This window comes from Procambarus clarkii, chromosome 7 (assembly GCF_040958095.1).
Source record: "Procambarus clarkii isolate CNS0578487 chromosome 7, FALCON_Pclarkii_2.0, whole genome shotgun sequence".
NCBI classification, from domain to species: Eukaryota; Metazoa; Arthropoda; class Malacostraca; order Decapoda; family Cambaridae; genus Procambarus; species Procambarus clarkii.
The window spans coordinates 17,165,215-17,186,160 of NC_091156.1; the positions used below are offsets into that span (position 1 = coordinate 17,165,215).

The 20,946-nt window shown below is 43.0% G+C and overlaps 1 protein-coding gene across 2 annotated transcripts in view; it reads left to right on the plus strand.

Annotated features, from left to right (window-relative positions):
• LOC123761414 (tRNA (guanine-N(7)-)-methyltransferase) overlaps nucleotides 1–20,946 on the plus strand; it is a 31,781-nt gene that overhangs the window by 5,931 nt on the left and 4,904 nt on the right. For both annotated transcript variants that reach the window (XM_045747440.2, XM_045747441.2), the window contains exons 2-4: nucleotides 419–534; nucleotides 9,651–9,844; nucleotides 19,206–19,319. In XM_045747440.2, coding sequence (XP_045603396.1) covers nucleotides 419–534; nucleotides 9,651–9,844; nucleotides 19,206–19,319 — 424 coding nt within the window. The remainder of the gene's footprint in view (nucleotides 1–418; nucleotides 535–9,650; nucleotides 9,845–19,205; nucleotides 19,320–20,946) is intronic.

The window sequence follows — 20,946 nt, forward strand, 5'->3', positions numbered from 1 at the left end:
CTTTGGTTTGTGATTGTTTTGACAACTCTCTTGTTGGCATTGGCCTCTGGGGGTTGGGTCGAGGAGCTTCATGCTCTTCTCCAGTGCAGGGGTTTCTGCTCTTCGATCCTGGTGGTAGGTTTGTTAGGTTGCAACCGTCTTTCTTTTTTGGCGAAGAATGAGACAGCTATCAGGCTCTGCGAGCCTGATAGTTCTTGTAATTTCCATGAGCTCTGTCCCTTGAAGAGCACAATGCAGAAATTGAAGAGGTTCTTATACCTGGTTGGATGATTAGTCTTGAAGCTACCAAGGCACTGCCAAGAAAGTGGTTTCATTATTCTCAGTGATCTGCTTTTGTATTCATATTTTACACTTGTAGTTTACATATTTTAAGAAGTAGCCAGCTAAACATATACATTATATTTAATTTACTTTGCAGCCCAGTATGTTCATCTACAATGGACTGGAGTCCATACTTTCCCAAGTACTTCCCCGGAGATGGTACAAAAAAGGTGGAATTTGCTGACATTGGATGTGGCTATGGAGGATTGTTGGGTAGGTCTGTCCAGATTGCATTGAAAAATTTGTTGTTGACAATTGAATTCTAAAGGATTACGTGATCTCCATAAATCCACTATTAATTAATTTATTACTGTAGACACTCGCTAATCTGGAATCCGACCATCTGGAAAACCCCCATAACCGGCCAAAATCGTGGCCGGATAAAGTTCTCACCATCCGGCCAAAATGTCCATTGGAGCCGGACCAGCGAGTGTTTGGCTGGATAAAAAAAATCTGAGCTGGTTAACTTACTGTCAATGTTACACTATCCGGAAAGTCAGCCGGACCAAGCGGTGAATTGTCCGGACCAGAAAGCCAGACGGCGGGTCGTACCGTAATAATCCCTTACGCCTGTGGCTCTAGGCGCATGGTGTAGGAGGGGGTGGGGTGGGTGGGTGGTGTTGGGAGGGGACCGCCTGAGGGATAAGGGTGATGTGGAGGGACCTATACACTAGTACGAATTACCAATAATTTTAGAAAAATTCATCACATTCAAAAACAAAAGAAATAATTATGTAATAACAAATATACAAGTTTCCTAAAAACAATTTGTACAGGCTGCAGTTTGCTTCAAAAAGTTTTTTTCCGCCAGGCGGCCTATGTAACGTGCTTGCCTGCCCCTAGAGGACCCGTCTAGGCCTGGTCAAGCAAAACAGCCCATGTGCTCTTGTCCCTCATGTTATATCACAGTGCCGCGCCGTTGGTGAAATTTTAAATAACTTTGTTTTCATAGTAACTGAACCTTTTTGGCCAAGACTGTCTGGTAGCAGCATGAATTGTTCTGGAGGTGTTAAGAGGAGGGAGGTTACCCTAACAATTAAAGACAAGTTACGTGTTGTACAACTTTGTGAAAATGGCCGGTTGACTTCGTGTTGCCAAGGAATTTAATATAGGCACTAGTACTGTTTCTGATATAAGGAAATAAAAAGAGTAATACCTGAAATACATTTCAACCAGTGAGAGTGAAGGTGCAAGCACTAGCAGAGGGTGTGATAGAAGAACGTTGAAAACTTTGACGCATGTCGAAAAGTTGAAAATTGAGGACCCCCTCAGTGGACTCGATTATCCGAACTATATGGGAAGGACCCCCAGTCAAATAATCACGTGTTCCGGATAATGGTACTTTTTCACAGTCCAAAACTAACCATTTCCAACTATTTTTATATTACAAACGAACATAATTTGAATTGCCTTGCCACATTAAATATTCAACTAGAAACCTCAACTTACCTTGTTGTTGTTTGTCTTCTCGATTGATGCCACACACCTTGAAGTTAAGAATTCTTGACAATTTAACACTATCGGTATCCCGGCAGGCGCGCCGCCAACTTAGAGGTCATGCACACAATGTGCGAGCGAGTGTGTGGGCAAGCGCGCGGCGACGCCTAAATGTGTATACTCGTTTCAGTTTTCTCACCTTATTTCTCGTGCTACGTCGTTCATTTTGGTATCATTGTGTTCGCCATTAAATTCCCTACAGGTGTGCATGAACATAATGTCCAAAAGCCTGGCGTGACTCCCAACAGCAAAGCCTAAAGTAGGCAAAAGTTACCCGTGAGCGCACAAAATCAATAAAATGTGCATACTCGTTCCATTTTTCTCGCCTTAATTCTCGTGCTACGTCGCTCGTTTTGGTATCATTGTGTTCGTAATTAAATTCCCTACAGATGTGTATGAATATAATGTACAAAAGCCTGGAGTGCCTCCCCGCAGAAAAGCCTAAAGTTACCCGTGAACGAGCACCAATTTGTACATTGCAACCTAATGTGTATACTCGTTCAATTTGATAACATCAATTTTCGTGTTACGTCTTTCATTTTGGTATCAAATTGTTCGCAATAAAAAGGCGCGTATTTTAAAACTAGTCCCATAATAATAGAGCAATAACTGGAATTTTAACAAATATTTTAATTCTGGAAGCTCATCATCACAAAATTATTTATATCTTTCCAGTGTTCTGACATCAATTTTTGTGTTACATCTTTCATTTTGGTATCAAATTATTCGCAATGTAAAGGCACTCATTTTAAAACTAGTCCCACAATAATAGGACAATAAATAGAATTTTAACAAATATTTTAATATTTTGACCAAAAATCTATTTATAATCTTTCAAGTGTTCGGACATCAAGTTTCATGTTATATCTTCAATTTGGTATCAAATTGTGTGCAATCTAAAGGCGCTTATTTTGATACTATCCCGAGGTCGATTGGATAAAAAATGAATTTTATACAAATATTTTTGTAGTGGACACAAGTCCGGTCCAAAGCTAGGATTCATGAGAAAAATAATGGACGCGAGTTCGGTCCAAGGTGACGGATAGTGTTAAGAAACCTATACTAACACAACACTAAAATTAACACCTAAAATTACTGTACAGTTCATTAAGCAGTTAGCTGTGGTTAAGTTAACTGTCAGCTGCAGAAGCCTCACTGGATGAAGGCATTTGGCTTGGCTGTGATGCCTCACTTGTTGAAGGCGCTTGGCATGATTTTCATACCATATAAGAATCAAGTGTTGCTTGCCTTCTGTGCTCACTGTCCAGTTGTATGATCAGCTCTTTTATTCACCTCGGGTACGGATACACGTTTCCAACTTCTGGATGAGCACAACTGGATGAAAAGTTTTTTAATCTGTCAACATAGGTCATGAGTGTACTGTATTTTGTAGTCATTGGTGTTGGTTCATCACTGCCTTCTTCATCCTCCATCTCTACGTCGACCTCACCAGCAACAGACTGGAGAATCTTGTCTTCACTCATCATGCCATATCCTGGGTCATTGGCATCTTTTTCAAGCCAATCAGCAAGATCCTGTCTAAGTTTTTGCCGGCATTTCTAAACATTCCATGGATTTCATCTGTAAATCCTTCAAAATCCATTTCTTCATCCTCCTCATTTCTGACCGTAGACGTGAGGAGTTTTTCCCTGGAATTTTTCAAAGTCGATTCCTTTACTTCACTCCACACCTTGGCCCAGTTATAGATGGCTTCCTTGATTGTATAGTTCTTCAAATTCTCAAGGTTTTTTTTTAGCCCTGTTATCCACACAGTTCAATATCTTCCGGAAGAGGCAAAACCACCAAAACTTCGTTAAGCATCTTTTTAGTGTACAACCTCTTCGTGGCACAGATAACTTCCTGATCCATTGGCTGGATGAGAGAGGTTGTGTTAGGAGGAAGTGCCATACATGCCATGTTATCTTGCCATCATGTGAAGTTAACGTGTCAATTTTGGGGTGGGCAGACGCATTATCAAGTAGTAGCAAAGCCCAAACTACGCTTGGCCTTACTTTGAGTTTCTTAACTTGATAGGCACGAACCTCCTTGCAGAACACGTCATGGAACCAGGAAAAAAAAGATCTGTGTAAACCATGTATTTTGAGAGTTATAATAATTGACTGGCGGTCTATCCATGCAATGTTGCAAGGCTCTTGGTTTCTTTGATTTGCCAACAATTGCACACGTGATTCTGTCTGTGCCGCCGGCATTCGCACACATCATGGCCGATAGCCTGTCCTTGTTGACATTATGGCTTAGCACAACCCTCACTCAATGCTAGAGTTTCTCTGGTAAACTCCTCCAATACAGCCCAGTTTCATCAGCATTATAAATTTGATAATATAAATTACTGTATTTGCCAAAATGTATGCTCTTAATTTATGTTTAAATGGTTCTACACTGCTTGTATCTGCACTCAATTTTTCACTGACAATTTTCCTCTTCACAATATTGTACCTATCCTTGAACCTTGCAACCCACCCTTCACTCGCTTCGAAATCCTTTATTCCAAGGCTTGCTGCAAACCTGCTTGCAGCATTTTGTATTTCTGGGCCTCAAACTGTCACGCCAGCCGTGTGGTGCTGATCAAACCATTTATACACAGCCTCAACCAACTGTACATGCGTCAAAATTTTCATAGGTCTTTCTACCACAACCTCTACTAATGCTTGCACCTTCACTTTCACAGGTTGAAATATATTTCATAATTTTCTTTTTGTTTCCTTATATCAGAAACAGTACTAGTGCCTATATTAAATTTCTTGGCAACACTTGAGGTCGACCGGCCATTTTCATAAAGTTGTATAACACGTAGCTTGTCCTTAAGTGTTAGGACAACCTTCTTCCTCTTAACACCTCCAGAACGATTCATGCTGCTACCAGACAGTCTTGGCCAAAAATGTTCAAAGTTACTATGAAAATAAAAAGCTATTTAAAAAATATTTCACTAATGCCGCGGCACTGTGGTGTAACACGAGGGTCGAGAGCACATGGCTTTCATATCCGGACAATTCAATGATTATCCGGCTGACTGTCCAGATAGTGTAACATCGGCAGCAAGTTAACCGGCTCCGATTTTTTATCTGGCTAAACCAGCTTTTATCCGGCTCCCATGGCCATTTTGGCCGGATATTGAGAACTTTATCCGGTCACGATTTTGGCCGTATAAGGGCATTTTCCAGATGTTCGAATCCTGGATAATTGCATGGTTACAGTATTATAATATAGCATGCCAATGAAACTAAATGCATTATAAATATAATTATTTATTAAATATAATTATAATTATACTGTTATTGTCAATCTTTTCCAAATCTTTCATTTCTTATCCAAGCTGATGCTTAAACTAAGTTAAGATATTAACTGCAGCCTTGTAATAAAGAATTCTTAGAATTGTTTAATTTGATGTGAAAATGATGTCAGCTAAACTGAAACTGCTTTAAATGATGTGTCAAAATGGAAAATGTATTATGTTTGATAGCATTAAATGGTGTTTAGGATATATAGTACTCTCTTACTAGAATGGAACTCAGGACAGTATAAATATGGCTGCAATGAATGAATAAATATAGGTTGTATTAGGCTGGCCTTGACTGGCTGTATTAGGGAATTACCCAAGTAATTACCCAAGTGTAGTTTCAGGATGAGAGCTGCGCTCATGGTGTCCCATCTTCCCAGTGCTCCTTATAATAGTGCTTTGAAACTACTGATGGGTTTGGCCTCCACCTCACCTAACTTGTTCCAACCATATATGTACCATTCTGTTTGCAAAATAAAACTTTCAAATATTTTCTGTGTGGGTGCCCCTTAGCCTCCCTGGAGCTATTCAGCTGATATGAATGTACACCTTGGTGTACGACTGCCCTAGGATACAAATGTTTTGGTCTATGACATCAAATTCATCGTAAAATTTGAATTGGTGTACGACATTTTACTTGGAATACGACATCTGTTGATATGTGTATGGGTCTAGCTAGCGCGTGGTGCTGGGCGCAGGACGAGGCGCACACAGTTGTTTACCAGTGTATCCCACATAGTGACGACTGCGCTTGAATTCTTTGTAAAGAATTCAATTGTTTTTCTACTTTTCTGGGGGGAGCCCCGTCGACTCTCCAGAGCTATCCAGGCTGATTAGGATGTATTAGCCTTCTGGCATCAAAGTGCATGGAGTTTGTGCCTACCGAGGACCACGAGCCAGAACCTGGCCCCCTCAGAGAGGCACGAGGAGCAATGGCCTATAGAAACCCCCATGTGGTTAGGAGCATTCTGTCTGCCATCGGCTGGGTCAGGCACCTAAAAAGGTAGGCACCCCAAACAAACAACCAATTCTGGTAAAGATATTGCTACCAAAATTAAACAGGTGGACAGAACTCTCCAAATGAAAATTAGCAAACTAGCATGACATCACGTTGCCACACCACTGTCTGCAATCCCCCCCCCCCCTCGGTAGGGCAGGGGGAACGGGGAGCCCCAGACCCTTGCTCCAACGTTCCACACCCCCAGTTCTTGGCCGATGTGTTACTGGCGAGGTCTTGTACCTCTGGCTTTGGTGTCAGTTTCTGTGCCTTGTGGTGTGGTGTGTGAGCTAGGAATAATATTTTATATCATGGTTATCTTGATGATTTCGGGGCTTAGCGTCCCCGTGGCCCGGTCCTCGACCAGGCCTTCTTTTTGCTACACTCCCCCAGGAAGCAGCTGTCTAACTCCCAGGTACCTATCTACTGCTAGGTAATAGGGGCATCAGGGTGAAAGAAACATTTTGCCCACTTGTCTCCGCCTCCACTGGGGATCTAACCCGGAACCTTAGGACTAAGATTATGAAGCGCTGTCCACTCAGCTGTCAGGCTCCCTACGGTACGTTGAGCTGCATGCGCCTAGGGTTTCCTTCCCTAGGTGCCCGGTAAGTACTGCCCTTGGGGCTTGGGGCCACCTTCCACAAGTCACCTTGGGATCTATCTCCGCTGTGTCGTTTACTGTTTGGTACTTTGCCGCCCTTCGAGTCAGCTTGGGTTTTTGTTGCCCTTGTTTGCCTCTGGTAAGAGGTATTTGTTATCACTGGTAGGGGCGCGGGATACTGCACAGCTAGTTTTCACCTATTAAAGCGGCTGGCTCTATTCCGCCTAGGTACGTTGTCCTCTTGTGGGGTTTTTCTTAAGTTTTTGTTTTCCTGTCTGGTGGGGGGGTCTGCCTTTGGTTGGTTGTCCCCTATCTATATTTGTTAGTCCTCTATGGGGCTCATGGAGGGGGGGGGGGGCTTCCTGGCAGGGTTGTGCCAGGGTTTGGGGTGTCAGATTTGGCGCCGGCGCAGCCTTTAGTGCTGTCTGTTGCTGCTCAGCGGGGGGATCACCCTGTGTGTCACTTCGGTGCTCGTAAGATGCGTCAGCCTTTTCGCGGTTTGTCCCATTGACGGGGAGGTGGAGGCTCGCTCTGTTTGCTCTCGCCTGGTCCCGCGATTTGTGGGCCTTTTGGGTTGTTTTGTGCAGCCTGCGGTGGTGTTGGGTGGCTCCTCCTTCAGGGGGTTCGGGGATGGTGGGATGGGCCTCTTTTTCCTGTGCTCTGTCGGGTCATCTTGGAGTAGGGTTGCCTGGGTGTAGTCAAAACGACCTTATCTCTTAAGTGGGCTTCCTGCCTGTTTCTGGTCCCAAAACGAGACTGTGCTAACTTCAGATTCATTCTGGACTTGTCCACGCCTGAACCTGTGGGTTTATTGCCCTTCCTTTTGGATGACTACTGTCCCAGGTCTGTCTCTTCTGTTGGAGCCAGAGGCTTGGATGGTGACCCTGGACCTCAAGGACGCGTAGTGGTACGTCCCGATTCGTCAGAGGGTCAGGGACTTGCTCAGTTCTGTTGTGGGCATCAGGGTTACCGCTTTCATTGCATTCCTCTCGGTTTGAATCTGGCTTCTTGAGTTTTCACACATTGTGGTGGCCCACCTGCGTCTGTTAGGTGTTAGGTTCTGGCCTTCCTCGACGACTGGCTGGTTTGGGCTCCCAGCCATTCCGTGTGTCTGCTTGCCAGGATTTGGTTCTTTCCCAGCGCGCTGGGTTTAGGTTCTTGGTGAACTGGTGAAAGTCCCATCTGGTTCCCTCTCGGGTTCGGTCTTGGCTGGGTTTTGTGTGGGATGCTTAGACCACTTTCTTGTCTTTTCCTCCGGCGGCGCTGCTTCACCTGTGTTCCGACCTTCGTCTGTTCCTGAGGGGCTCCCGGGTCGCGCGGCAGTTGCTCAGGGGTTTGTGCGGGAGCCCGAACTTTGCCATGGTGGTCTACCCGCCAGGTAGGGTGTGGCTTTGTGGCTGTTCTGGTTCCTTCAGGGGATGTCCCTTCCACCTCTCTCACAACAGCTGGGTTTGGCCTCCGGGGACTTTGTGTTGCGTTGGTTGCTACATCGCCGACTTCCTCTTCGGTTTTTCGGGGTTCAGTGCCTTGGCGCCTACCCAAGCCCTCGCTTGATGTGTTCACGGACGCGTCTTCTCTTGGCTGGGGCTTTGTGACCAATACTCAACAGGCCGGCCACGGACGGTGGGGGTCCGTCCTTCCATTTGACTCTTAGCATGGTGCGGGAGTTCGCGGCTGTGTGCATGTCTCGCTTGGAGACTTACCAGGGGAGAGTTGTCCTTCTGGCTCCTTGGTTTCAGGCGCTGCTTGCTCGGTATCCGAACCCGAGGGTCTTCAAGCGGCTCTGCCTCTTTCAGCAGATTGCTGCAGCCCGGTATGAGGCTGGTTTTTTCTTCTCCTCGAGTCTTCACGTCTGGAGTTTGACACAAGGCTATCATCACTTGAATGGGGCACAGGAGGCTTCGTTGTTGGTCTCCCACCTGCGTGTTTTGTCTTGACGGCAATATGTAGTTTCCTGGTGGTCCTTCTGGTTTTTCCGATCACTGCTTAGGTGTACTTCGGTCTCTGGTTGGGTTGTCTTGTCCTTCCTTTCGTGGTTTTTACAGGACAGTCATCTTAAGCTGAATACTGTCGCCTAGTATCGTGCGGCGCTGGTGGAGCCGCTCCAGCTTGCGTTCAGTATTGACGTTACTTTTGCCTTGTTCCGCAAGCTGTCTCGTGCGTTGTTTCTCCTCCCGTCTCCCTGAGCCGTCCTGGTCTCTGGACCGGGTGCCCTCTTTTCTCTCTCCTCTCTCTCCCCTCCTCTCCCCTCCTCTCCCCTCCTCTCCCCTCCTCTCTCCCCTCTGCCATTTACTGGGCGAGCCCTGGAGGCTCCTTGGCAACCCTCCCTCCTACGGTCGGCGATTTTTCACGTTGTTTGAAGCTTAGTTCCGAACTGGAATGCTGGGTAGCAGGCACGAGGAGGTCCGGGGCTCCCTCCCTCCTGCTCTTAGGGAGGAGAGGGCTGCAGGAATGAGCGGTGTGGAGTGTGACGTTTGCTTGTTTCCTTGGGATTGGAAGGATTATCTCAATGGTTTCCTTTGGATAAAACCAAAAATATCTTTTTGGTTTTTAGTTGTAATTTCTTACCATGTGGGTTTTTTGTTATGCCAACCTTTCTGGGTGCCTATCCTCGGTTGATGGCAAATAAGGAACGCCACGAACCACAGGTGTTTTCCAGGATCATTGCTCCCTGCATCCACTCTGAGGGGGCCAGGTTCTGACTCGTGGTCCCCAGTAGGTTGAACTCCTTAGACTAATGCCCGTCACACATTATACCACCACACATTAGCTCGATAGCTCCAGGAAGCCTCCGGGTCTCGCCTAGAAAATGGCGTTCCATTACATTTAACGCTGTTTTTTTATATACATTTAAAGATAAAAAAAAAAGGTTATTTGCTGGTAAACACATTATGTGCTATGCTTGTTGCCTTATAAGTCTACTTATTTTTTTTCAGTTGCCCTTGCCCAGATTTTTCCGGACACACTCATGTTAGGAATGGAAATACGCGTGAAGGTGTCGGACTTTGTTGTTGACCGCATTCATGGCTTGAGAGATGAGAAGAAGGATGTGCCTGGAGGATATCAAAATGTAGCCTGTATCCGTACTAATGCAATGAAGTACTTGCCAAATTTCTTTGAGAAAGGACAGGTGAGGTGCTAGTTTAAGTATAAATTTTACATTTATATACGTTTACATTTAATGTGTGTGTAAATTAAGAACTATTATAAATTGACTTGGTCTGTTTACTTACACATCCCTTTGTTTGTATACCTTCATTAATTGGGAGGGAAATGTGGGCAGTGTGTGTGTGTGACCATGAAAGAAAATGTTCCTGTTTTGCTTCATATCAACTTGCTTTTCCCCCATATGCACTGTTATTTCATATCTTTAAAGGGGAGCTAGTGCACCATATCTCTGGGATAGTGCCCTGCCCTGCCACACCCATGATGCAGCATCCTGTGCATGTGACCCAGTCCAGTGTACTATTGCCTCGGCCGGCCACACCCATGATACAGTATCCTGTGCATGTGACCCAGTCTAGTGTACAATTGCCTCGGCCTGCCACACCCGTGATGCAGCCTCCTGTGCATGTGACCCAGTCATCACCGTTTTTGCCTGTCATGCTGCCTGTTGGGTCACCGACCCCCTTGACCGAGAGTCTTGCGAGTTGTAGTCTCTGCATGTTCTCCAGTTACCCATTCTGAAAACATTGATGTGCAGGTACAGGCGGCATCTGTGTTAGGTTAGGTTCCTGCAACGCGCTAGGGTGGTTGTCCACCCTGATTCCCCATTTTGGTTAGGCATTGTTTGCCCCGCCCCCACCATGTTCCTGGCTCCAAAATTTCTGAGGGTTTTGGGGGTCAAGGCACATCTTGCGGTGTGGTCCTGTCTACTAGGTGGTGCACAAGCCAGGAGTAATTTTACAAGTACTTGGGCTGCATGCACCTAGGGTTCCCTTCCTTAGGTGATCTGTAAGTACTGTACTGCCCTTTGGGTCACTTTCCACAGGTCACCTTGGGTTCTACCTCCACAAGGTCTTTTGTTGCTCGGTGATTTGACTACCCTTGGTCGGCTGGGGTGTTTCATGCCCCTCTGTTTGGCTCTGGGTAGGGGGGAAAGGTAGTTGGGGCTCGGGGGTACTGTGCAGCTAGTTTTTCCCTCTCATAGCAGCCAACTCTGTTCCGCCTGGGCATGTTGTCCTCTTGCAGATTTTTTATTTTTTTTTACTGCTTGGTGAAGGGTCTGCCCCTTCGTTTTGGTCACATGCATTTATATCTTGGTGGTCCTCCACTAGGCACCCGTGATCGTACACGTCCTGGGGTTCAGCTTTAGCAGCTTGTTTGGTAGCTTGGGTGCCAGTTAGCAGGACCCTGCCTGGGTAATGAAATATAATCATGTGATGAAATGCCATTTTCTGGGCGAGCCCCGGAGGCTTCCTGGCAAGCCTCCCTCCCTCTGGTCGGCTTTTTTTGGCGTGGTTTGATGCTTGACTTCTGAACTGGATGACTGAGTAGCCGGTGCGGGGAGGGAAGGCTGCACGGACGAGCTGTGCGGCAGAGGAGTGTAAAATTTTGCATGTTTGCCCTTTTCCTTTGGATTGGAGGGAGTTCGACATCTCTCTTCTGTTTTTATTTATTTTCTTACCATGTGGGATTTGTTTTGTTAGGCCTACCTTTCTGGGTGCCTAACCTTGTCGATGGCAGATAAGGAAAACCCATAACCACAGGGAAGTTTTCCAGAGCCATTGCTCTGGAAAATGCAACCTCCCCTGCAAAGGGACCAGGTTCTGGCTCGTCCCTGGTAGGTCGAACTCCATAGACTAATGTCCTGGTCTAATATATCACGCAATTAGCTCCAGGAAGCCTCCGGGGCTCTCTCAGAAAATGGCGTTTCATTACATTCAACGTTGATTTTTTTTTCATTAATTGAAAATTTGCATAGTTAAGGGGTGGAATTATCTGCACTCTGTTCCAGTGTCGTGTGTTTAACCTGTTGGCTGCCTTTTGTGTTTTTTTGTGTAAGCCTTTGGTCTCGAACAATTATACCCTTCTCTTTCCTTGAGTCTGGTTGACTTGCACATTAGCACAATGCTCTAGGTTTCTTTTATCTTTTCTGTCCTATTTTTTCTCCTAGTGCTCCAGGCCCCTCTCATATTTGCTACCTTGGCAGGATTTTCTTGTCTTTGCAACACCTAGTTGTGCTTGCGGGGGGCTTGGCTCTGGCTTTTTGGTCGTCTCTCAACTGTCAATCAACTGGTAATTACCTTATTGTTATTTTTTTATTATAGTTATTAGTTTATTTAACTAACTCCATAGTCAAGTCCATATGGCGCAACTCCATAGTCTCCCGAGACTGAAGGATGCCTACTACTAGTTTATTTAGTAGTTTTTTTTAACTAAGTGTAGTTACAGGATGAGAGCTACGCTCGTGGTGTCCCGTCTTCCCAGCACTCTCATATAACGCTTTGAAACTACTGACGGTCTTGGCCTCCACCACCACCTCACCCAATTTGTTCCAGCCGTCTACCACTCTGTTTGCAAAAGTGAATTTTCTTTTACTTCTTTGGCATCTTTGTTTAGTTAGTTTAAATATAGAACATCTTGTTCTTGAAGTTCCAGGTCTCAGGAAATCTTCCCTATCAATTTCATCAATTCCTGTTACTATTTTGTATGTAGTGATCACATTTCTTATTCTTCCATCTTCTAGTTTTGGCATATTTAATGCCTCTTACCCTCTTCTTGTAGCTCCTGCCCTTCGTTCTGGGAGCCACTTAGTAGCATGTCTTTGCACATTTTTCAGTTTGTTGATGTGCTTCTTAAGATATGGGCACCATACAACTGCTGCATATTCCAGCTTAGGTCTAACAAAAGTCGTGAACAATTTCTTTAGTATTTTGCCTTTTATGTATCCTTGTATTTAAAAGCAATTCTGAAGTTAGAAAGTGTGGCATAGGCTCCTCGCACATCGTTCTTTGTGGTCCTCTGGTGATAGTTTTCTATCTAGAACCACTCCTAGATCTTTCTTTATCAGAAGTCTATAAAAGATTTTCCACAAAATTTATAGGTTGTGTGAGGTCTGTGTATCCTAGTCCACATTTCATAACATGGCATTTATTTACATTAATTCCATTTGGGAAGTGGTGCTCCATATACTTTTGTCTAGGTCTTTTTAAAGGGCATTACAATAATCTAATTTACTTATCCTTATTATCTTGATCATCAGCAAACATGTTCATATAATTCTGAATTTCAACTGGTGGTTTGTTTGTAGACAATAAACATCACGTGTAAGAACTGAATCCTGTGGTACTCCGCTTGTGACATTTCTCAAGTCCGATACACTTCCTCTTATTACTACCCTCATTTTTCTATTGGTCAGAAAATTTTTCATCCATGTTAGCAGCTTACCTGCCACCCCCTCCAATGTGTTCGTTTCCAGAACAACCTTCTTATGTGGAACTCTGTTGGAAGCCTTTTTTAGGTCCAGATAGATGCAGTCAACCCAACCATCCCTTTCCTGTAAAATCTCTGTGGCTCGATCATAGAAACCGAGTAAATTTGATACACAGGATCTACCAGTTCGAAAGCAATATGATCTGTTAGATATTATATCGTTTCTCTCCAGGTGTTCTACCCATTTAGTTTTAATTATGTTTTCCAATATTTTGACTATTTTGATGTTTCAATATTTTGATACAGGTCTATAATTGAGGGGGTCTTCCCTGCTGCCACTTTTGTAGATTGGAACTATGTTAGCTTTTTTCCACACATCTGTTACGACTCTTTACACAGGGAAGTCTGAACAATCAGCTGAAGTGGTACGCTGAGCTCGGGTGTACATGCTATCAGAACCCATGGTGAAACTCCATCTGGGCCAACTGCTTTCTTACTTAGCTCCAAGAGCATTTGTTTCACTTTGTCTCTAGACACCTCTATGTGCTCTGTTTTCTGGAATTCTTATTGTCTGGTTCCCTGAAGATCTCATTTTGCGCACACACTTTGGAACTTTAAATATTTAATGTTTCACACATTTCATTTTCATTTTCCGTGTATTTGTCCCCCATTGTCAACCTCTGAATATTATCCTTTACCTGCAGCTTGCTTTTAATGAATTTATTGAAAAGGCCTGGATCTGATTTACATTTGTCTACTATACCGTTCTCAAAATTCCTTTCTGCCTCTTTCCTTACTGACGTGTAGTTGTTTCTCACATCTTTGTATCGTTGGTATGTTTGGGGGTTTGGCCTCTTCATGTAATTCCATGCATATGTCTTTTGATCTCTGGCCCTCTCGCAATTTCTGTTGAACCAACCCTGTTTCCTATGTCTGCATCTGTTTTGGTATGAATGTTTGTGTGCCTTCATCGTATATTTTGCAAAATATGGCATACATCTCATTTACTTCCTTGCATAGCAACAAGTCTGTCACAAATGAAAAAAATTTCTAAGTTCCCCCCATAACTTCCTCTCCTGAAATAGTTTGAAAATTGTTTCAATGTACCCATTCTCTACCTGATTATATCACATCGCGTATTTAATGTCCAAGAGGGCGTGATCACTCTTTCCCAAGGGAGTAAGGTACTGGATGTCAAATACCTTTTCCTTCCTGATGAATATTAGATCCAGTACTGATGGAACATCCACTTCTCTCATTCTTGTGGACTGCTTGACGTGTTGATACATGAATGTCTCCAAGATGAGGTTTACAAATCTGCCTGTCCAAACGTCCTCTGTTCTTGTCTCGTAGGCCTCCCAGTCTATTGCCTTAAAGTTTAAGTCCCCCAGTACCAACAATCGGGATTTATCTTCGTCAGCTCTTATCATAATCTCTCATGACCATTATGAGGCTCTCTCGTTTGTCATCCAGTTCTTCCTTTGTCCATGTGTTGCTTGCTGGCGGGCTGTAAGCATTTAAAATTATCATCTTTTCTTGATTCCAAACCTGCAATGCCATTATGTCAATATCTCTAGGGTTTTTAACTAACTCTTACCTTCAGGTGTTCTTTCACCAGCACAGCCACTCCTTCCCCCTTCCTAGTTGTCCTGTCACGTCTCCAAACTGAGTAGCCCCTTGGGAATACCTCATTTATATATTTTCTTCAAGTTTTGTCTCTGTTAATGTGACAATATCTGGGACTGAGCTGAATTTTATCCTTCGACTCCAATATTTGGTGTACAGATTCTTGAGCTTATTGGGCTCTATCATACCTACATTTGAAACTGTTTATGGAGTCAGCCTCCACCACATCACTGCCTAATGCATTCCATCTGTTAACTACTGACACTGAAAAAGTTCTTTCTAACGTCCCTGTAAGACGTTCAATCGTCCCTTGTCTCAGACCCTGGATGTCTGTCAATCTTCTTAGTTGGAGACTTTTCTTTTCTCGTGTACTTCACCCTCTTTCCACTTTATGGCTAAGTCTGTGGTGTGCCTTCCTGTGATAATTTTGTTTTACCTATTTTCTATGATGGAATCTTGTTTCTAGTTTGGATGACTTATTGTTGTACAAAATATATTGTTGTTCGGTGAAGTAACATAACAAAAAAGTTTGGGTAGCAACTAAGGTGGCTTACCCAGGCAAAAGTGTTAATGTAATGTAATGTAATGCTCCTTTCTGGGTGAACCTTAGAGGTGTTTTAACTGTTTTCAGAGCATTGTATGGTAGTTAGCTAATTACAAAACATTCTCAAAGGACATTTTGGAGGTTTTATACTGTAAGTTTTTAATTTTAAGGGCAATTCGCCTCTGTATTGGATTGACCTTTTGTTCTCGCTTAATTAATCCTTTATTAATCCTTTGTAGGGACCAAGTCAGTGTGAAATGGCTCTTGTATGTGGTTATGGCCCCTGTAGTGCCTGTGCCTAAAGCTAGGGAAGCTACCAAGATCCTCCCAGAAATGGAGGTTTCATAACACTGGAGACAATTTTAAATTTTTTTAAATTTCACTCTTGTGCAAATTTGTATTTGTCTAACTTCACATGTATTTACTTACACTAACTGAGACAGTAAACTGTTCCATTGATATTTTAAGTCTCCTCCGCCAGGACTTTCATCTCCATTTCCTACGAAAGTGCTTTTGAGCTTTCCATGTTCTGCACTATGAACTCCACCTCCACCATCACCACCATGCATGTGCTGCACTCCCAACTACACAAACCTAGCTATAGATAATAGCACTAGAGATCTGCCATGAGGATGATAAAGTAATGATCATAAATGCATATAGTCCACTGCCAAGCAACACATGGTCAAAGGAGGAGCTAGATAGTAAACGAGAAGGTCTTATAACAATAATGAGAGATTATAGCGAGCGGATAGATCACGACTGTTGATAGTCGGCGACTTCAACTTGAAATCCATAGGCTGGGAAGCATATGAAGCTGAAACAGAAGATTTTTGAACCTGTAGATTTGTAGACCTCATCCTGGAAACATTCTTGTATCAACATGTTAAACAAGCTACAAGGATGAGGGAAGGGGATGTTCCCTCCATGCAAGATTTGATATTTACCAGGAAGGGGGAAGAGATATTTGACATTCAGTACCTTCCTCCCTTGGGCAAAAGTGGCCATGTCTTTTTAGGAATAAAGTATGCAATGCGTTATAATCTGGATGAAAATAAGGAGGTTGAAGCAGTTGAAAAACCTGACTTAAGGAGAGGACATTATGGCCACCTTAGAAATTTTTTTAGTGAGTATAATTGGACAGACTTGTTGCTAGGGAAGGAAGTGAATGAGATGTATGTTGAAGTTTTGTGAAATATATGATAAAGGCACAACAAAAATTTATACCAAAACAGAGATGCAGAACTAGGAAACAGGATTGGTTCAACAGAAAGTGCGAGAGGGCCAGAGACCAAAAGACACAAAAAATGGAATCAATACAGGAAGAGGCCAAACCCCCAAACATACCAGCGATACAAAGATGCGAGAAACAACTACACGACAGTGAGGAGAGAGGCAGAAAGAAATTTTGAAAAGGGGATTGCAGACAAATGTAAAACAGAACCAGGTCTGTTCTATTAATTCATAAACAACAAATTGCAGGTAAAGGATAATATTCAGAGGTTGAAAATGGGAAATGGATTTACGGAAAATGAAAATGAAATGTGTGAAACATTAAACGAAAAGCTCCGAAGTGTGTTTGTACAAAATGAAATCTTCAGGGAACCAGAAGTGGAGCTAACTTCTTACTTAGCTCAAGGAGCTAAGTAAGAACAAAGCAGTTGATCCAGATGGAGTTTCACCATGGGTTCTGAAAGAATGTGCACCTGAGCTCAGCATTCCACTTCAACTGATTTTTCAGGCATCCCAGTTTACAGGAGTTGTAGCTGATGCGTGGAAAAAGGCTAACATAGTTCCAATCTACAAAAGTGGAAGCAGGTAAGACCCCCTTAATTATAGACCTGTATCATTAACAAGTGTAATAGTCAAAATATTGGAAAAAATTATTAAAACTAAATGGGTAGAACACCTGGAAAAAAACTATATATCAGACACAGTATGGTTTTTGATCTGGAAAATCCTGTGTAACGAACTTACTCAGTTTTATGATCGAGCCACAGAGATTTTACAGGAAAGAGATGGTTGGGTTGACTGCATCTATCTGGACCTAAAAAAGGCTTTCGACAGGGTTCCCCATAAGAGGTTGTTCTGGAAACTGGAACATATTGGAGGGGTGACGGGTAAAGGTAAGCTTCTAACATGGATGAAAAATTTCCCGACAGAAAAATGAGGGCCGTAATCAGAGGCAAGGTATCGGATTGGAGGAATGTCACGAGTGGAGTACCACAGGGTTCAGTTCTTGCACCGGTAATGTTCATTGTCTACATAAACGATCTACCAGTGGGAGTACAGAATTACATGAACATGTTTGCTGATAATGCTAAGATAATAGGGAAGATAAGAAACCTAGATGATTGTCATGCCCTGCAAGAAGACCTGGACAAAATAAGTATATGGAGCAACACTTGGCAAATGGAATTTAATGTGAATAAATGCTATGTTATGAAATGTGGAAATGGATAACATAGACCCCACACAACCTATAAATTATGTGAGAAATCTTTAAAGAATTCAGACAAAGAAAGGGATCTAGGGGTGGTTCTAGATCGAAAACTGTCACCTACGGACCACATTAAGAACATTGTGCGAGGAGCCTATGCTACACTTTCTAACTTCAGAATTGGTTTTAAATACATGGATGGAGAAATACTAAAGAAATTGTTTACAACTTTTGTTAGACCTAAGCTGGAATATGCAGCGGTTGTATGGTGCCCATATCTTAAGAAGCACATCAACAAACTGGAAAAGGTGCAACGACATGCCATTAAGTGGCTCCCAGAACTGAAGGACAAGAGCTACAAAGAGAAGTTAGAGGCATTAAATATGCAAAAACTAGAAGATAGAAGAAAGAGGTGATATGATCACTACGTTCAAAATAGTAACAGGAATCTTTAAAATTGATAGGGAAGAATTCCTAAGACCCGGAACTTCAAGAACAAGAGGTCATAGATTTAAACTAACGAAACAAAGCTGCCGGAGAAATATGAGAAAATTCACTTTTGTAAACAGTGGTAGATGATTGGAACAAGTTAGGTGAGAAGGTGGTGGAGGCCAAAACCGTCAGTAATTTCAAAGCGTTATATGATAGAGTACTGGGAAGATGGGACACCACGAGCGTAGCTCTCATCCTGTAACTACACTTAGGTAATTACACACACCTCCCTCACTATCATCCAGAGTCCTCCACCATCACCACCTTGCATGTGCTGCACTCCCAACTACACACACACACCTCCCTCACTATCATCCAGTCCTCCACCATCACCACCTTGCATGTGCTGCACTCCCAACTCCACACTCACCTCCCTCACTATCATCCAGAGTCCTCCACCATCACCACCTTTCATGTGCTATACTCCCAACTACACACACACACCTCCCTCACTATCATCCAGAGTCCTCCTCCACCATCACCACCTTTCATGTGCTGCACTCCCAACTCCACACTCACCTCCCTTACTATCATCCAGAGTCCTCCTCCACCATCACCACCTTTCATGTGCTGCACTCCCAACTACACACACACACCTCCCTCACTATCATCCAGAGTCCTCCTCCACCATCACCACCTTTCATGTGCTGCACTCCCAACTACACACACACACCTCCCTCACTATCATCCAGAGTCCTCCTCCACCATCACCTCCTTGCATGTGCTGCACTCCCAACTCCACACACACCTCCCTCACTATCATCCAGAGTCCTCCTCCACCATCACCACCTTGCATGTGTTGCACTCCCAACTCCACTCTCTCCTCTTCCTGTATCCACCAAGAAAGTTTCCTAACTTTCTACCATTGCTAGGGAGCATGGGTGCCTGCCCCACAATAATTCACTGTCTTGTTTGAATAATTAATGTTCGTGAATTCATGCATTCATTCATAACTATTGTTTTGAACTTAATTGCATTGAATGCTCTTAAAGAAAAATATTTTGCCTTTTCCAGTTAAGTAAAATGTTCTTCCTGTTTCCTGATCCACACTTCAAAAGAGCCAAGCACAAATGGAGAATTATCAATTCATCTCTCTTGGCAGAATATGGTTATGTTCTGCGTGAAGGGGTAAGTTTATGGATATTTGAACTGTTTATAATTGTATCATTTGTTCACTTGTGTTTTTTGGGGGAGGCCCAGTGGCTTCCTGAAACTATCTCGGTAAGGTTGCTTCATGCAGATGGGTCACATGAGACGTTTGGCCTACTGGGGACCAGAGCCAAAACTTGGCCTTCCCTCGTAGAGGCAAGTGACAAATTGTCACCACGCAGGAAAAGCTTCCAGAAAGTCAGTGAAACATTACAGATAACTGGAGGGATAACAAAGACCTAAGCTTCAAAACTGTCAAACTCTGCAATGCAAAGGATTCGTACAGAACAAAGGAAACGTTAATAAAATAAAATACTATAAGTAAGTACTGGTAAATAAATTTTTATTGAGGTAAAAGTACATACAGTCGAACCTCTGTTTTCGAATGCCCCTCTTTTCAAATTTTTCGTTTCTCAAGTTCAATTTCTTCTAAAAATTTGACTCGTTATTCGAGGTTTGCCTCGGTGCTTCAATTTGTTGATACATGTGTGGGCTGACCGAACATGTGGCACGCTTCAGTTTACCAGTGTCTCCCGCTTAGTGATGACCGCGCTTGAATTCTTTGTGAAGAATTTCATTGTTTTTATGCTTAGTTGGATTCTGAACATAAGTTATGTCATGCCATGGGTTCCAAGATAGTCAGTGGTAAAGTTCAACCGAAGAAAATAGTTGTAAGGATGATGATAGAGAAAATACAAGAGATCATTCCTAGTGAGACAATGTGATGTCTCGCTACAGATAAATGTTAAAATATAGGGAAAAAAACAAGTGTCGATAGGCAAATTCTTCGTAAGACAGGCAAGCAATGAGCCACAACCAGGTCCTAGTGGTATGCCTGCAAAACATAGGGGAGAGAGTATCCCAGTAATGTCATCACTGCTGTTATAATGGAAGGGGACTCCCTTTCTGAACATTAACACCTCTCCTCCTGTCCCCTTCCTCACTGTTTTCCATATAACAACAAGAGTTGTCAATAAAGGTAAGATATACTTGTACATACTGTAGTACAAAATATTAGTAGTAATATATATGAAATGTATTTTTAAGTAAATGTTTTTGGGGGTGTTGAATGGATTAATTCAATTTACATTATTTCTTATGGGAAAATTTGTTTCGGTTTTCTAACTTTCGGTTTTTGAACTGTCTATGGGAACGGATTAAATTTGAAAACAAAGGTACCACTGTACATACAAAATGGGTTACAAGCAGAATGTTGGATTTGTAGATAGAGCTAGTACATACTATGCCTAAAGCCACTAATACACACAGGGTTTTGTGCAAGATATAGGTAAAACACTTAAAAACTAGGAATAAGACTAACTTGAGATCAAAAGCATGAATTAAACTGAAGTAGAATAAAGAATTACAATAATTAAATGTTGAATTAACAGCAGCAATTGCAACAGAGGAGCAGATGTTAATTTTGAGTAAACAAACAGATGCACTAAAGTTTTCTTTTGTTTAGGTATGGCAGATATCAGGGGTTTTACAAGTTAGTCATAAATCAATGATGTCTGATAATAACAAGATATAGGTTGACATTTAGGAGGTAAGGTAGTTTACATGGAGTTGATTGGGTAGTACTTAGTTTTTCTCTTAAACTGGT